Source organism: Pygocentrus nattereri, chromosome 13 (assembly GCF_015220715.1).
Source record: "Pygocentrus nattereri isolate fPygNat1 chromosome 13, fPygNat1.pri, whole genome shotgun sequence".
Classification (NCBI taxonomy): domain Eukaryota; kingdom Metazoa; phylum Chordata; class Actinopteri; order Characiformes; family Serrasalmidae; genus Pygocentrus; species Pygocentrus nattereri.
The window spans coordinates 27,159,240-27,177,615 of record NC_051223.1 but is presented as its reverse complement, the minus strand read 5'-3'; the positions used below and the strand labels follow the sequence as shown (position 1 = coordinate 27,177,615).

The 18,376-nt window shown below is 39.2% G+C and overlaps 2 protein-coding genes across 3 annotated transcripts in view; one reads left to right on the top strand and one right to left on the bottom strand.

Annotated features, from left to right (window-relative positions):
* The window catches only part of anapc16 (anaphase promoting complex subunit 16), a 7,916-nt gene extending 3,974 nt beyond the window's left edge, over window positions 1-3,942 (bottom strand). The window contains exons 1-3 of the mRNA XM_017703555.2: window positions 3,841-3,942; window positions 2,344-2,515; window positions 1,284-1,358 (exon numbers count right to left, since the gene is read on the bottom strand). Coding sequence (XP_017559044.1) covers window positions 1,284-1,358; window positions 2,344-2,485 — 217 coding nt within the window. The 5' untranslated portion in view covers window positions 2,486-2,515; window positions 3,841-3,942. The remainder of the gene's footprint in view (window positions 1-1,283; window positions 1,359-2,343; window positions 2,516-3,840) is intronic.
* Window positions 3,936-18,139, top strand: ascc1 (activating signal cointegrator 1 complex subunit 1). Of its 2 annotated transcripts, none has more exons than XM_037544356.1 (10): window positions 3,936-3,991; window positions 5,085-5,216; window positions 5,318-5,417; window positions 5,562-5,659; window positions 5,943-6,121; window positions 7,237-7,370; window positions 10,067-10,186; window positions 11,473-11,597; window positions 13,972-14,045; window positions 17,732-18,139. In XM_037544356.1, the coding sequence occupies exons 2-10, from the start codon at window positions 5,099-5,101 to the stop codon at window positions 17,846-17,848; spliced, it is 1,065 nt and encodes a 354-aa protein (XP_037400253.1). In that variant the 5' UTR covers window positions 3,936-3,991; window positions 5,085-5,098; the 3' UTR covers window positions 17,849-18,139. The 2 variants fall into 2 exon arrangements, with proteins under 2 accessions (XP_037400253.1, XP_037400255.1); XM_037544358.1 differs by lacking the exon at window positions 3,936-3,991 and adding an exon at window positions 4,066-4,418.
* The last annotated feature ends 237 nt before the right edge of the window (window positions 18,140-18,376 follow it).

Here is an 18,376-nt window from a genome sequence, read left to right as displayed (position 1 = left end):
ATTCTGTTATTTCCTTGACAGTGGCATTCCTGTTTGAGGTGCAGTGACGTTTAAGGGCCCGGAGATCACGAGCATCCAGTAGAGTTTTACGGCCTTGACCCTTACGCACAGCGATTGTTCCAGATTCTCTGAATCTTTTGATGACGTTATGCACGGCTGATGATGATAACTTAAAAGTCTTTGCTATTTTACGCTGGGTAACACCATTCTGGTATTGCTGCATCTTTCTACGCAACAATGGTGGAATTGGTGATCCTCTTACCATCTTGGCTTCTGAGAGACACTGACACTCTGAGAAGCTCTTTTTATACCCAATCATTTTGTCAATTAGTGTTAATTGGTCTTCCAGCTGTTCGTTATATGCTCTATTTCCCTTTTCCAGCCACTTATTGATACTTGTCCCAACTTTTTTGGGATTTGTTGACACTGAAATTTTGATTCAACATATATTTCCTTTAAAATGTTACATTTACTCAGATTAAACTTTTGATATTTCATCTATGTTCTATTCTGAATAAAATATTGACATTTGCCATCTCCACATCATTGCATTCAGTATTTATTCACAATTTGTTTAGTGTCCCAACTTTTTTGGAATCCGGTGTGTGTGTGTGTGTGTGTGTGTGTGTGTGTGTGTGTGTGTGTGTGTGTGTGTGTGTGTGTGTATATATATATATATATATATATATATATATATATATATATATATATATATATATATATATATATATATATATATATATATATATATACACATACACACACACACACACACACACATATATATATAAAAATAAAAATAAAGATGTGAGAATCGTATCGAGAATAATCAAGACTGGGCATATCTACTTTGATTGATCCCAAACATCAACCAAATGTGGTTCATTGGATGACTAAGTAACTAAGGGGGCAATTTTTTTTCCCCCAAACAGCCAAATTGTGTTGAATAACTTTCTTCTTCAACAAATAAAAACGATCATTTAAAAACTGTATTTTGTCTGTATTAGGGTTGTCTGTCTCATTAAAATCAGCTTGAAGATCTGAAGCCTGTAAATGTGACAAATACATAAAAACAGAAGAAATCAAGAGGGGCAAATACTTCTTCATAGCAGTGTAGCTTTTACTCATCAGCAAACTCTGACCAAGTACGATCAAAATGAATGATCAAATGATCAAAATCTGTCAGTTCCAAAGGTTGCATTTCCAATGTCAAAAATGGCACAATGATCAGCAAATCTATTGACAATTCTTAAAAATATTATAGCTGAAAATGTCTCTCTTACCATGCTTCACTTGTTTTAGAGTTGATGCCACTTGGTAACTGAATACTGATTCACACAGAAATCTGTCTGAGCCATCTGAAAAGTAAAGAGCAAAACTTTGATTTATGATGGACATTGATGTGAAATACACACAAAGAACAGATACTCTGAAAGGGCTTTGTATGTGCTCTAGTAACCTGTGTTTGCATATTGGGATGGCTAGGATGTGTTATTGTGCTCAGAAACAGCTTCATTAACAATGGGGGAAAAAAAGGAAAGAATGGAAAACATTACCTAACAATCACTGAATGGAAATCAGTGCCAAATCAGACAAGAAAGTGTGGAGACAGGCCAAAAACAGTACCAGCCATCAAACATAAATCATTTAACATCTCAAATAGCCAACAAAACATGACGAAATAAAACAAAAGTAGTGATCGATCATGATTTGTCTCTCTGCTGTGTTCTCTTTATGTGTACCCCCCACTGTTCCCAAGCCCACACTCAGCTAAGCACATTAACTGGAGCATGTGCTGAATGGGGTGGCAGAACTGGGACTAGGGGACAGATGGGTTTAAATCCTCATTAATGGCTCCGGTTCTTTCTGGAGGCCAAAGGCTGGCAAGAGCCGTGTGTCTGTGGGCACGCAAAGCAGGGTGCAGGCTGGTGGAAACGCACGTCCCCATATGGGCAAATGACCCAGACACCCGGATGCATAATTGAGTCAAAAACAAAAGGACAGCAACTATTTAGGCACCCAGTGACACTTCCGTTGGCCCAGACCTTGCAATACCCTTTTATATAATGGAGTGGAAATTTTCATCATATATTTAAGACCACTGCAATTACTCAGTGACACTGTCTGAAAATGTAACTTCACTACTACCTTCACAGGCACATTGGATATTAGTATAATTCTGCAAGTATATCTGTGAAGAGTCAACTTTAGGATGATTTTGGACTCCCCTGTCCACTTTACATTAAGAACTTAAATTGGTCATCTCAATTCAATGACCATTTAACATTTGCGTCTCAGGTCTCTGGTTAAAACAAAATACAACGGAAGTGACATTTTACAGACCTTCCATCATCTCTCCGGCTCCTTTGGGGTACGTGTAGAGGACTTTTCTCGGAGGAATGAGCTCTGAGGCGCTGAAGCCGGATCCAGTGACGGAGCTGCCGCTCACACCTCCTGCTGAGGAGGATGAAGATGAGGCGGCCATTTGGCCTGGAGCCGTGTCTGCACACGGGAGCTTTAAAACAATGTTCATATTAGTTTATCATTTACATTTATGCATTTTGAAGATGCTCTTATTCAGAGCAACTTACAATTTAGTCATGTTACAGAGGTAGGTCCAGAGACTTTATAGTCAGGAGTATTGCCCAGAGACTTTTATTGGTGCCTCATGGTGTGTTCGCCCAGAGAGGGAAAGATACACTTCATGTTTTGCAACAATCTGTAACATGTGGTTGCCCATCCCGTTACAGCAGTAATAGCCTATGCTCATCTGGGAAGGCTTTACACTAGATTCCAGAAAGTTGTTAAGAGGATTTGATTGCATTCAGCTACAAGAACATTAGTGAGACCAGGTACTGCTGTTAGATGGTTAGCTTTGGATCACAAATGCCACTGCAACCCATTCTAAAGGTATTCAGAGATCCACTGTTCCACAGCCAAATCCTGCAGGGCCTCAAATCCCTCAAGCGACTTCTTCAGAGTAGAGGTGAGCAATATGGCAAAATGCAATATCGCAATATCACAATACTTCAGGAGAATTTTTTTTACAATACAAGATGTAACAATATTTTTCTAACATTCTGCAAGTTCTGACAGAGCAAATAGTGCCACATTTAAAAAATATTATCAGAAATTATGAATCTAATTATTTACATGTAACATTTCTCGCACTATACTAAATCTAATTTAACACGTTTAATTAGGCTCTCTTTTCAATCAAACATGCTATTGAGACGTGAATTTTAAGTACGTTATTAACGATATACTGAAAAGGGCATATTGTGGCATATAGCTAGCGATGCAACTTATCACGATAACTTTAAATAACTTGTATTACCTTTTAAACATCCTTTATCGTTATCGTGCTAAACTGCATGTCATTTTTATAGCGTTTATACACGCTGAGTGCAGTTAAACGCGTGTTAACAACGGGTGCATGTTAAAGTAACGTTAGCAACATTCATTAATTAAAGGGTTATTTACAAACTTTGGCCAATATACTGTAACCATAACGGGTCCTTTACAACTCAGAAACGTTACTACTGCAAAAGGAAACGCAGCTGCTGCAGTTACCTAACACTTAGACTCAAAACCTAATCAGACTGGGCTTTTCAGGAGGAAAAACGTTTGCTTAGCTAGCTTAGCTTAGCTTAGCTTAGCTAGGGTAACTCTTTTGTGACGAGTTAAGCAGCTAAAGCTAATCAGGACAGAGCTCCGCTTTGTAGCCGAATTCATCACGACTGTCTGTCTATTCATTAAACACGGGGTCACAGCACACCCATAGACAACAACAAGAAGCATGTCATTAAAATATTCGGTGGTGTAAGTTTTAAATCGTACCTTATCTGCTGCGAACTGCTGGCCCTTGTCCTCGTATGATCACAGTACGCTCTTTAAAAACAGCCACTCGGCCACTCAGCGCCATCTACTCATGCGGAGGACTTCCGGAAAACAAAGGGAAGCAGCAGCTCCGGTCGTGAACTCCAGGAAGGTATTGAACGTTAGTTATATTTGTCGTTTGCGTGCCTAAAACTTATTTACCTAAACTTACTTCACTTAAGACATGCCGAGCTCGCTGTTACTATGGGTTGAATGTTGACACGGCTAAGTTATGCGCCCGATCCGGCTGTGTTTCTCATGCATTAGCCGGAGCTCTGGTTATGTGTTTATGTAATTGATGTTCAGAGAGAACCTAAGTTACTAAATCACGACGTTTAAAGTCGTTACCAGCCACTACATGGACAGAAACGCTTTTAACACCTGTGGATACTTTATTCCGGGCTGTCACTTAAGACATAAGACTCCATAATCTCCATATCAGACAACCAGCAGCACCAAATGTTTATCTAAATGTTATTGGAGCTGTGGAAGAAACCGGCTGTTATGATCAGATGTGGTCATGTGGCTTTATATCCCAGGTGTGTAGAGAGCTTCATATCATGGGTTACATAATTTACCTCCAGGGATGGTGGTGGTGCGTTACTGGTGGTTTGCAGCTGTTTAGCTGTCAGCAGGGTTGGGATGTAACAGAATACACGTATTGGGAAAACATTCAGAGCACAGAGATGAAGTATCTGTGTTCAGTCTGAGTTACATTTTGAACAGACAGCTTTTAGAACACAATTGCTTTTACATTTTTAAGAGAATACTTACTCATTTAAACATTAGGCACTTAATATTTAACACGAAACATGTTTCTGTGTGTAATATCGATAACGATGAAATGGTGATAACGCCTGCATGTACCAGCCTTGCATGTATATTAGACGCACATTTTGCGCCAAAAGCATGTCATGAATCTATCATAAAGCACTGTCTCGGGCCTCAGGCAAGATATTCTTAACCATTTCATGTAGTGACTTTTTGTGAGGTAGCTTTTTGAGGCATTAAACGCTTTGGGTGTCTAGTTCCTTATTATTGTTGTAAATAAGTCTAGATTCATGTGTTTTTCTAGAATGGAGCTTTTTTCTATTACTTAGAAGTATCTGCTGATGGTGCTTTTCCCATTCATCCAATATTTATGCTCAAGGTTGTTGAGAATAAATACTAATATGATATTATATTAACTTTTATTCTCTTTAAAGAGATCTAGATCGTTATGGATATTTTGCGGCCAGCGCTTATTAACATCAGTGGGAGGATTTACAGAGAAATTCCTGTTAAAGAAGAACATTATGAAGATGAAGAGGAGGAGGATTTCTCATACTCTGGACCAGGTTTGCTAGCCCCAACAATGGCTACATTAAAACAGCCACTTGCCTTTGCACAACGTTGTTTCAAGTGATGCATCTTAATCCTGATTCTTCTGTTTTTACAGTTGCAGATCAGTGCATAGATGAACCTTGTGATGCAGTTAACATTGAACAGACTGAAAAGGGCTTTCGTTGTGCCATAGATGTCCCAAGTGTTCTTTACAAGTCAGTAAACATTAACTGTGTTGTAGTGTCATTATTGAAGTGTTTCCAGGTCTTACCAATGAGCAGTTTGTTCATTCATCATAATGACTGGTGTATCGCACATTTGGATGATTTATCCTGCACATTGATTTCCTATTTTCAAAGGTATATCATTGGCAAGAAAGGAGAGACACGGAAACGGCTTGAATCAGAAACCAAAACTTCAATCAGTATTCCCAAACAAGGAGTGGAGGGACAGATAGGTCAGAGATTCTTGTGTACCATTTTATTTTTCCGTTAAAGCCAACATTTAAAATGAATGTTTCAGGTTCATAACAAGATGTAGGAAAGAGAAATACATCCAGACTCTTGTTCTCATCACACAATGTTCATTTGGATGTTTGCACGTACTCAGCAGTGCGGTTATATTTGGGTGTTATACTGTCATGTGGTGAAGTGCATCTGGTTAGTGGTTTGTACAGTATGTTCTCTTCTTGTTCTGTGTGCACTGACGGAGGTGCATCTGTGTTTTCTGTGGTTTTGCAGTGATCACAGGACCTCAGAAATCTGCAGTGGCATCAGCCGTTACTCGTGTGGAGGTTTTGATAGAGAGTTTCCGCAGGAAGCAACCATTCACCCATTTCCTGTCCTTCGCGCTTAACCACCCCCAGGTCCAGGAGGGGTTCCAGCGCTTTAAGGAGGAAGTGCTGGAGCACTGTTCTCAGGTGGGCCGGTAGAAAGCTGTGTTCACTTTTTTAACCAGTGGTATCACAAATTATTACTCAGATTTTACTGATGGATGGATCATTCATTACAAATTATTATTGCACCAAATATAGAACATACTCACAATAGGTTTATAACAATACAGCATCATATTGTATTGAATGATATCATAGCATATTGAATTGTATCATCATTGTATCATGACCAGCTTGTTAGCTTGTGTCTAATGTATTAGCTTTGGGCTAACATTTTAGCTTGTGGCTAGAGTGTTAAATCAGGCACGTTAATGTAACGATGCATTTTCAGCCAATGTTTATTTGTTGTATCAAAAAAGGTATTGACACCACTGTATTATATTAAAAATGAATAAAAATGAATTTTGTGAATCTATACATCTGGGGCTAAAAGATTAATCTGTCAATTATTTATTAATTAATCCTTTCTAAATCAAAATTGCAGTTAGAAAGCGTACAGTTATCAAATCGCAGGAACTACAGTTTAATTATAGCCTAAATCCTCAGCAGCGTTGACCTTTATTCCTGCTGTAAATTTTAGTGCAGGTTCTATGTATTTGTTGAGTTTAACATATTGGAAAAAAATAAAACATAGACTATGTTAAATATAACAATGTTAGAAACAGTACAGAATATGTAAAATACATATTATAAATTATATACAAATATAAACAGTAAGTTAAATTCAGCAGATAAACTATTTGCATTAAAACGTATAGAAGTGTGTTTTCTGAAGAGGAAAGATCAATATTGTAATTAATTAATTAAAATTAATATAACGCCTCATATTGTGAATATATAGTATATACTGTGAGCTGGCACTTGAAAATAAAAAGGGCTTAGCATGATACTGCACTTTTGTCAGAGCATACAAACACCAGCAGGACATGCTGTGAAGAAGTGTCGTATTGTTTGTACAAAACAAAAAATATGACTTTATTATGTTTTGCTGGCATTTATACATTCATATTAACTGAACAGACTTCAGACAAGATCACAAATACAAGGGATTTTGTTTGGTCATTCTGAATGCATGTTATACGTATTTTGAAAGAGTTTTTTTTTTTTTTATTAGCTTTTCATTTCTGTGTTCTCTGCAGGGTTTGGGAGTGGATGAGAGTATCTTTCAAAACCCAGCGAAACTGCACCTCACCATAGGAACTCTTGCCCTGCTAAATGAACAGGAAGTGATGCGAGCATGTGAGCTGCTGCAGCAGTGTCAGGGCTTTATCAGGTGAGTGTCTGAAACACAGTCTGGTTTCATAAACATTGGCTGTGTCAAGTTGTGGGCCAAGTTACACTGTTAGTGGGGAATTGTCTTATGTTAGAAAGGAATTACATATTTCTGGATTTGGAGTCACACACAAAATTAAAGTGGAAAAACACACTACAGGCTGATCCAACTTTGATGTGATGTCCTTAAAACAAGTCAAAATGAGGCTCAGTATTGTGTGTGTGGCCTCCACGTGCCTGTATGACCTCCCTACAATGCCTGGGCATGCTCCTGATGAGGTGGCGGATGGTCTCCTGAGGGATCTCCTCCCAGCCCTGGACTAACGCATCCGCCAACTCCTGGACAGTCTGTGGTGCAACGAGGCGTTGGTGGATGGAGCGAGACATGATGTCCCAGATGTGCTCAATCGAATTCAGGTCTGGGGAACAGGCGGGCCAGTCCATAGCTTCAATGCCTTCATCTTGCAGGAACTGCTGACACACTCCAGCCACATGAGGTCTAGCATTGTCCTGCATTAGGGGGAACCCAGGGCCAACTGCACCATCATATGGTCTCACAGGGGGTCGGAGGATCTCCTCTTGGTACCTAATGGCAGTCAGGCTACCTCTGGCGAGCACATGGAGGGCTGTGTGGCCCTCCAAAGAAATGCCACCCCACACCATTACTGACCCACTGGCAAACCGGTCATGCTAAAGGATGTTGCAGGCAGCAGATCAATCTCCACGGTGTCTCCAGACTCTGTCACATCTGCCACATGTGCTCAGTGTGAACCTGCTTTCATCTGTGAAGAGCACAGGGCGCCAGTGGCGAATCTGCCAATCCTGGTGTTCTCTGGCAAATGCCAAGCGGCCTGCACGGTGTTGGGCTGTGAGCACAACCCCCATCTGTGGACGTCGGGCCCTCATACCATCCTCATGGAGTCGGTTTCTAACCGTTTGTGCAGACACATGTACATTTGTGGCCTGCTGGAGGTCATTTTGCAGGGCTCTGGCAGTGCTCCTCCTGTTCCTCCTTGCTCAAAAGGGCGGAGGTAGCAGTCCTGCTGCTGGGTTGTTGCCCTCCTATGGCCTCCTCCACGTCTTCTGGTGTACTGGCCTCTCTCCTGGTAGCGCCTCCAGGCTCTGGACACTACGCTGACAGACACAGCAAACCTTCTTGCTACAGCTCGCATTGATGTGCCATCCTGGATGAGCTGCACTACCTGAGGCACTTATGTGGGTTGTAGAGTCCGTCTCATGCTACCACGAGTGTGAAAGCACCACCAACATTCAAAAGTGACCAAAACATCAGCCAGAAAGCAGAAAGGTACTGAGAAGTGGTCTGTGGTCCCCACCTGCAAAACCACTCCTTTATTGAGTGTGTCTTGCTAATTGCCAATCATTTCCACCTGTTGTCTGTTCCATTTGCACAACAGCTGTGAAATTGATTGTCAATCAGTGTTGCTTCCTAAGTGGACAGTTTGATTTCACAGAAGTTTGATTTACTTGGAGTTATATTGTGTTGTTTAAGTGTTAAGTTGTAAAAGAATGAAACAGCTCTAATTATACCTTGATATATCCACATAGAGAGTGTTTAGCATCTGTGCTGAAATGAAAATTTCCGCCTACCAGTAATTTACTTACATGGTCACTTGCAGAGGGATAATTGTGTTTGTGCTTTAATATTCAGTGATGTAAAGCTTTTCACAATCTAACATTTTCAAAATTTTGCTGTTTTAACTGATAAGACTGAAGGACCATCTCTGCAATAAATAAATAAATAAATAGATAGATAGATAGATAGATAGATAGATAGAAAAGAGTCATGTCATTATTGCTAGCCATGAAAGTTTAGGTGTAGGACTTTCTAAGATTATGTGTGAAAATGAATACACTGTTGGTAAGTTTTCTGGACAGGGATTAGGTCTGCTAAATGCTATTCTGAAAGGAGATTCTCCACTAAAAGCATGAAAGTTTAATTACTGTCGAGGAAACTGACTATGGCAAAGTTTGGGCACCCCTGGTCAAATAATTTGTTTAGTGGATTTTCTGTGTGAAAATAAGTCCACATACTCTATGGAGAACACACATCTTCACTACTCTTAGCACAATACTGTTTATTTGGTGAACATTTGGAGAAAATAAAACATAAAATTAAAAGTTATGGCATTTTTATATTTTGTTATTTTTTCTGATAATTTGACCTCAAGTAATTATAAACTGTTCTCTAAAATTTGCAGAAGAGTGTCATATTTAACTTTGTTCCCTGTAGAAAGTCTGTTAACTTATTTTCACTCGAGATCAAGGGTATCAAGAAGGAGTTCCTTGCCTCTATACTTTTGAGAAGGCTTTATACTAAATGTTGGAATGTTGCTGTGAGGATTTGATTACATTCAGCCATAAAAGCATTAGTGTGGACAGGTACTGATGTTGGATGAGTATTTCTGGACCACAAACACCTCTCAAACTCATCTCAAAGGAAGTTAACGCTTGGCATTGGTGACCTTGGCGTGCTGACCTTAGCATGTGTGGCTTATGTTTTTCAATGGGGGTTATAGAGACTGGGTATGCAGCATTGAATGCTTGCAGCAGCAAAGGGTGCACCTTAAAGTAACTGAATTTACTAATTAGATAGGATATCTAAATACTTTCTAATATGTTTCTGATGAAAGTATCTTTCTATTAAAACAATCATATTTTTGTGCTGTGTCTGTGCAGGGAAATAACAGAAGGGAAGCCCTTAGCTCTGGAGGTAAGAGGGATTGAGTACATGAACGATGACCCCTCCATGGTGGACGTCTTATATGCTAAGGTCATCACTCAGGACACCTCTGATAGGTAAGAAATACAGCCAGTTAGCCATCTATAGCTATAAACACAAGTTTAATAATTACATGTCTCCACATGCTGCTTCTACGGCTTTACTGTGCATTGAAGGGGTTAACAATTAACTGGTAAGCCTTAAAAAATATTGGAGCTGTGTTTTTAGATCACATTTTTCTAGTGGATAATTTTTTGTTGACATCTAAAATGCTATGAAAACCTACATTGGACACTTTTTTTGCCTTTTACAACAAACATGAACAAACATAAAGAACAAGGCACAGACCTAAAGCTAAATAGAGGAGGAGATGAGAATGTTTTTAAAGATAAAACACAAATTGCAGCACATATATCATTAGAGAGGAAACATATCAAACACAACTTAAGTCTAAACATACGCGATAACTTTTTTGCAGGAAATGACATCATTAGGTAAATTATTTTTGATCCAAGTCACTTTGATGGAAACGAGCAGCTGGGCAGCAAAACTGCAAACATTTTTTTACACTTTTTCATTTTATCGATTGCAGTTTGCATTGATGGAAACAGCTGTTGATCTGCTGAGTACATTTATATTTTTACTGTAATGTCATGCCATTAGAACTGTCTGTGCCAACAGAAAAATAAATAATGGGAGTTAAATACAGGTTTTTAAATGTTTAGCTTCAATGAAATATATACATTTTTAACAAAGTGTATATTACAATGTATATTATTTGCTATGTATATTACTATGTATGTAATTCTAGCAAAAAACAGATGTGTATGCTAGAGATGCACTGATCATAAATGTTTATAGATGATTCCAGGAATCTGCCATCCACAATCCACAATTGATTTTATTAGCCTATTTTTTTTATCTGAAGTTTACACTGTGGGACAAATGAATGCATAAATGTATTAGACAAACAAGCAATATAAATGATGCTATTATTTAATTTATATTTGAAATCATTTGCATACTTCAACATGAAACAAATGAAGTACCACATCAAAAGTAAGTAGGAAAGGTTATTTCGCAAAAAGAGTCATGCATAATTATGCTGTAACATTCTGGTGCAAGTGTAGCAAGAGCATTTAAATACAATGTGAGTGGACATACCTGCCCCACATCAATTACATCATAAAACTGAAACACAGATCTGCCAGGATAAAAGCAATAAACTGTCCAATGTAGCATATTTTATTTATTTATTTTTTTTTGCAAAAACTTGTCGATTCGGATCTTTGCCAGTTTCGATTGTGCATCTCTGATATATACATATCTGTTTGCTTGTACGTTCATGAATCTGTGTGTACAGATTGCAGCAGGTAGCAGACAGACTGGTGGAGAGTTTTTTAGCAGCAGGGCTGATGGTGAAAGAGTGGGACAGAGTGAAGCTTCACGTCACTGTCATGAATACACTGTTCAGAAAGGATCCTTCAGGTGTGTGTGCTTGATACCCCTATTAACTCAGCGTATCTAATCATCAGAGTATGTCCTTCACCACAGTGTACCGCACATTCTGTTTGTGAATCAGAATGCATTCTCAGTGTTCCTTCACTGGAACTCGGCATTCTTTTCAAGGGCACAGAGTTTTTGTGATCTTTGTCTCTGCAGTGCATGAAATGTCAAAGTCAACCTCATTGGAGTTTTATAGCTGCACTTACATTAGTTTATTTCACTTGTGGCACTAATGTCAGTACATGGAATGATAGAGCTAGATCACTACTTCAGTGAAGACTTAAGTTAAGTGACACTTTTTTAATCCCACAAACGGGCAAATTCCACCTCCGCATTTAACCCATCCGTAAAGTGAAACACCACATACACACTAGTGAATACACACATGCTAGGGGGCAGTGAGCACACTTGCCCAGAGCGGTGGGCAGCCCTATCCGCGGCACCCGGGGAGCAATTGGGCGTTAGGTGTCTTGCTCAAGCACACCTCAGTCATGGACTGTTGGCACTGGAGAACCGGCAATCTTCCGGTCACAGGGCCAGTTCCCTAACCTCCAGCCCACGACTGCTAAAGACTTGTTGTCTTGATATCCTGTCTTGATATCCCTGTCACATTTTTGTGGTTTCATATAATATTACCAAAGAAATTTCATTTCTACTCAACCATTTTCCAAACTGCCTATATTTCCTACAGCTAAACATGCTGTTTATAGCTATGCCTCCGAGAATGATAAAAGACCTTGTTTTGATAGGCTGCTCTGTTATTGCGCTGGAACACTCTTTATAACATCATTGTGAATGGATGGAGTTAAATTGCTATAAGTTGAATAGGCAGATATACCCTACCACACCTGATTGTATGTTTTTTTTTTTTTTTATTTCTTGAAGATATTTTGATGTAAGGCTTAGGGATAAAGTTTCAAAGTTGTTTCTAACACAAATATAAATATTAATTTAATGCCTATGTATCAATTTGTATCCAAAACAAATACAACACAATAGAACAATATTTTGAAACAAGTAGTTTTCATTTAGTATTTAAGAGAAATTTAGAGTTTCATTTAAATGTAGAGAACCACAATCATAGCATCTTAATTCCATGGGTTTCTAATTAAAAGTGATTTAGGGGAATTAACGTCTTTTAACCAAGCAGTTGTGTTGTAACAAGGGAGGCTGATTCTAAATAGCCCTATTTGGCATAAGACCAATATTCCTGAAAGGAGTAATTTCACATGCATCATTATATAGTTGAGGAACGAATAGTGATTTCAAACAGAATTCACATATTTTACGTACTACATCAGACTTTATTATTAAAATGAATATTTTTTAAAACTTATTCGTGATCTGAGCACTTTAAGGGTGTTACTGAAGGAGCGCTTATAGTTTCAAGCAGCAAGTTTTCCTGACCGAGTGGACAGGACCTCGCTAGAGTTGGGCCTGGCCACTTGTTTTTTTTTTTTGCAAGCAGCTGATATTAGATGTGTGTGGTCATGGTGGATGGACAGTGTGTTCCTCTTTGCTGCCAGATATTGCCTACATTACACAACCTGAAAATCACACCAGCTAAACTCATACACCCACTTTGATTAGCATGGTTTAAACCTAAACTGGTATGTTTTGAGAGCTTAAATGACTCTTTAAATAAATAATTGCCTTTGTAGCAGGTTTGTTGAATCCAGCAGTAAAACAACCAAGCTAGTCTCATATGTGTGACCTCACTCTGCACTTAAGAGCTGTCAGCAGTCCTAAATCTAATAGCTGTCACCCAGATGCCACAGTGAAGGGGTAACCTGCAGTGACAGCAAAGCCACATTCTTTAAAATTATGACTATATCAGTGGCTGCAGTGGTGATGCTGAGTTCTTGCCTGCAATCCTGCCTGATTCTGCTGGCTTAGTGAGAGTATGTGTGTGCGTTAGTGAGTAAGTGTTTTTGTGAGCAGTGCAGGGTGTTTTTCAGCTCCGGTAACAAAGAACTCATTGAGCTGCTGTGAGTGGAAGGTGGCCAGCGCCGCAGTAGCGCTCTAACAGCCACGTTGCTTTCTAAAGGGAGCCAGGTCATGTTTACCGGCTGCGACATAGGGCTCTGTTTCAACAAGAGGCTTGTTTTGTTAATTTGTTGTTGTTGTGGTGGCTGCATCTGTGTTGACATTAAGGAGAAACAGTGCTGTTTTCAGTGTGACAGAGCTCAATAACCCAACTTATCTAGTCACCTTCCCAAGCCTTCCAATGCCACACATTACGCACAAACAGAGAGAAATGTGTATATTTGGCTATGGAATGATGTGAAATGTGACATGCTTTAACAGAAGTATGTGTTTTCTGCTCTTCTCTGATGCTTGTCTTTCTGTTTCTCAGTGGAGGATAAAGGAGGCCCAGGAAGGCAGAATATGAAGGATCGAGAAGCTTTTGATGCCAGAAATATTTTGGAGGTGAGAACTGATTGCTGAACTTTTCCCCTTAAATAATAGTATGGCTGTTATAATAAATTAGGTAAACCCAATTAAAAAAAGATACATTGATTCATTGAGAAGGAAATTTTAATCAGCAGTGATTAGTTGGCAGTTGGTGTAATGAAAATGCTTATTTTACATTCTCTTACTCTTTTACAGTGAGAAACTGAGACTAATAGGCACACTGATTCATGTGAATTTTTCCCCCAGTGGTGTACCGATACCATATCTGTACTGGCCCTGATATTGGCATTTAAATGCAGTATCAGCGTCAGCAATAGAGAACACTAAGAGATTTCTGTCATGCTCACTAGCTACTGGTGTTTGTGTGAGCGCCAGCTGATGAAGCTAAGGCAAACAATTTTCAATACATCAAATTTAAATAAGCATTTCAAGATAAACCATGTCGAAAAGCACAGTGACTTTTCATACCTTCAAATATAAAGTTGTCCAACTGGTGAATGCCAATCATTCAATTTTAATGTTTTGTTTGTGACATTGAACACTACTTTTACCAAAATACAATATTTAAAAAAGTGATTGTAAAAATATCAGCATTTCTAAGCCACTATCTACAGGTGCTGGTCAACGAATTAGAATAATTTGAAATAGTGCAATCATGAAATTATTTGAATGCATTTTTTGTGCAGAAAGCAAATCAGGTGTTCACCGCACCTGTCCTACTCGTTAGACTAATCACAGAACTCGTTACCTGTAGAAAATTTGCTCAGCTGAGCTTTCCAAAAGGCCCATTTAGGCCATTTAACTGTGACACTGTTGTTTTATTGAATTAGAATAATGGAGAAACCGTTTCATTGAATTAGAATAATTTTTATTATAATTACAATCATCACTTTCTCAGTATTTTGTGGCTGCCCCCTTGGCTTGTATGACTGCCTGAAGTATCCGCGGCATCGATTTGACCAGCTTGTCGCAAGTTTCCGCACTCACAGCTTCCCAGGCAGTGGCGATGTTCTGCTTCAGTTGGTCCAGCGTAGTAGGCTTTCTGTCGCGAATTTTCCGCTTGACGATGGCCCAAAGGTTTTCAATGACATTGAGGTCAGGCGAGTTGGCCGGCCATGCCAAAACTTCAAGCTGTTTTTTAGTGAACCAATCTTTGGTCGACTTTGCCGCATGAGCCGGTGCAAGATCCTGTTGAAATATGAAGTCTTCTTCGCCGAACTGTTCCTCAACAGTCGGAATCAGGAACGTTTCCAGAATATCTTGATATACGGCAGCATTGACAGTCTTCTTGAGGAAGCAGAGTTTCCCTACACCTCAAGCGGACATGCATCCCCAGACCATAACGCTCTGGGGAAACTTGACGGATCTTTTCACGCACTCGTGGTTGTAGGTTTCGCCACCACGACGCCAGACACGAGGACCTTGGTCACCGAAGGAGATGCAGAAGCGTGATTCGTCACTGAAGACCACTTTCTGCCAGTCTTCAGCAGTCCACTTGCTGTGTTCTTTGGCCCACTTCAGCCGTTTCTCCATTTTTTTCTTGTTCAGCATCGGTTTTACTGCTGGAACGCGAGATTTGAAGCCGAGTTCGCGCAGACGACGGTAAGTGGTTGATCTGGAGACGTCAGCGCCGGTCTGCTTGTTCCACAAGTCGGTGAGCTCGGAAGTGGACTTGAACCGGTTGCTGACTGCGATCTTTCTCAGCTGCTTGTTGTCGCGAGCAGAAGTTTTTTGGACGCCGGAACAGTTGGTGCGCTTGCTGCAGTTTTTCTTGAGAGCTTTGCAGACGGAAGACTGGCTGATGCCGAGCTGCTCAGCAATTTTAGTTTGGGTCAAGCCTTGTTGGCGAAGGGCTTGAATTTGAGCCACTATTCCGGTTGAGAGGTCGCGCTGCTTACCCATGATTGATTTTACAACTTAGAAATTCTACTCAACCCTGACTTTATACTGCACAGTGAACACTCTTCACAGAAAACAAAAATTCGAGCATTTATTCTAATTCAATGAAACGGTTTCTCCATTATTCTAATTCAATAAAACAACAGTGTCACAGTTAAATGGCCTAAATGGGCCTTTTGGAAAGCTCAGCTGAGCAAATTTTCTACAGGTAACGAGTTCTGTGATTAGTCTAACGAGTAGGACAGGTGCGGTGAACACCTGATTTGCTTTCTGCACAAAAAATGCATTCAAAGAATTTCATGATTGCACTATTTCAAATTATTCTAATTCGTTGACCAGCACCTGTAGGCTTTGGGACTATTTGGGATTTTTCGTATTGGGACTTGTTATTGGTGGGTAGTTCAAGAGAATCAAATATCAGTATCTTAAGTGCAATTTAAAGGCTTCCTTGTTTGTTTTTACAGTATTTTTTTTAAAAGGGCTTTATAGTTTACAGTTATGTTGTTCATTCACGTCTACTTTTGTTTGACCTTTTCTTAAAAACTCAATTAATTGTCAACATAGCTGCCAGTTTACATGATTATGTAAACCCCCATTGTCTTTCTCTTCACATTAATAATAGGTACTTTGCTTATCCTGCATTAATAAACAACAGATTGTTGTAAAAACTTGATTGCATACATGATTTTAACCTGTATAGCAAAACAACACCAAAAATATATTTAGTTTTATTATTAAGCTGCCAGTGTAAGCCTTTAATGTGTAGTATAATTGTAGACAAAAGGAGCACACTCTTTATTGAGGAAGAGGCTATTCTGCAGTGTCCACTCTCACTCATACAGAGGATGCTGGTGTGTTCTGTGTGTTTGATATTTGCTGTGTGCATCACCGTAATCTGTTAAAACAAAGCTGAGTGTGCTCTTGTGTTTTAGAGTTTGGTTGTATCATGACTGTCTTGAATGTTCTGATGCTGTGAAGAAATTGATTTGTTAGATACAGTGGTGTGATGGAGTAAATAAATTCTGCAGGTTGGTGTATTGAATCCGATCACTTAAAACTGAGAGCAGCATTCTAAGCGTTTATTCTCTTCCCATACTGAAAAGAATATTGCAGTACTTTTAGGTGAAAAATGTCACTAGAAATACCATCTTGATAAACACTTCAGGTTAATTTGCATCTAATGCCCCCTGCTGGTGATAAAAGAATTACAAGTTGTTTTTGGGGGGGCTCAGCGAGGACATACTGTTAAACTACCATTCAGTGCTCTCACAGTTCATAGTTATTAAAAATCTGATGTATGACGTCATTTCCAGAAAACTGTAATTCAGTTTCCTCAGATTCACTTTGCACAGTAGGATGAATAAAAGTAGATTTAATTCAGTCAGTATCACTTGATTAGTTTAATTAGATTTTGGAGGGAGGAATTTGTAAAAATTCATGGAAGGAGAACACAAACATGCATTCATTTTGTGTGTGTGTGTGTGTGTGTGTGTGTGTGTGTGTGTGTGTGTGTGTACAGGGCCCTGAAACTGATTCTTTATTATTGACATATGAGTTTGTGTGGAAGCAGTAAGCTGTTTCTGTTGTCTTACATGCTATAGATGATACAGATGTTCTGCCCAGTATTCACAGCAGACGTTGCATGTTGCCAGAGTTTGTTAGTGAGTAAATGTTTTATCATCCTATGTCCCTGGTTTTAATATGATGTTTGATCTCTCTCTCTCTCTCTCTCTCTCTCTCTCTCTCTCTCTCTCTCTCTCTCTCTCTCTCTCTCTCTCTCTCTCTCTCTCTCTCTCACACAGATGTTTAGAGAATATTTTTTTGGAGCGTGCGAGTTGGACTCTGTGCAGTTATCTCAGAGGTTCTCCTCTGACCATTCAGGATACTACTGTTCAGCTGGACATGTCACCTTCTCCTGACCCGTTGCTCCTGTGCATATGCACACAAATGCTTATTGAATGAAATAAACTCATACTGAGTCTTTTTTATTACAAAGTTTATTTCCCACTCTTGTGGGATTTGGAAGCCTGGAGAGTAAGCACACGTTTCTCTGAGTAACAGCCGTGGTATCAGAGGAAAAAAAACTGTCTCTTCTGATCATTTAGCATTTATATCTGACATGTCTTTAGCAGCAGAATTGCATGTTGTCAGTAACATTATCCTGTTATTATATTGTGTAATGTTATTACATTAAAAAATCATCATCATAAGAAATGTGTTTTCTTAAAGGGGAATTTTCAAAGTTTGTACATAATGAAATGGTTGAGATGTAATTAGTCATGAAGAGTGAGCATCTACTTAGTAAATGGGTACATTCAATGTGTTGAAAGAGGCCAAAACGGAAACAAATGACTGAAAGTGAGCTAGTGGCCAGCAGGGGGCCTCGTAGAGCTTAAAACTAACATTGTGCAAGATCGTGTAATTTAAAGAGAGACAGATAAACTAAG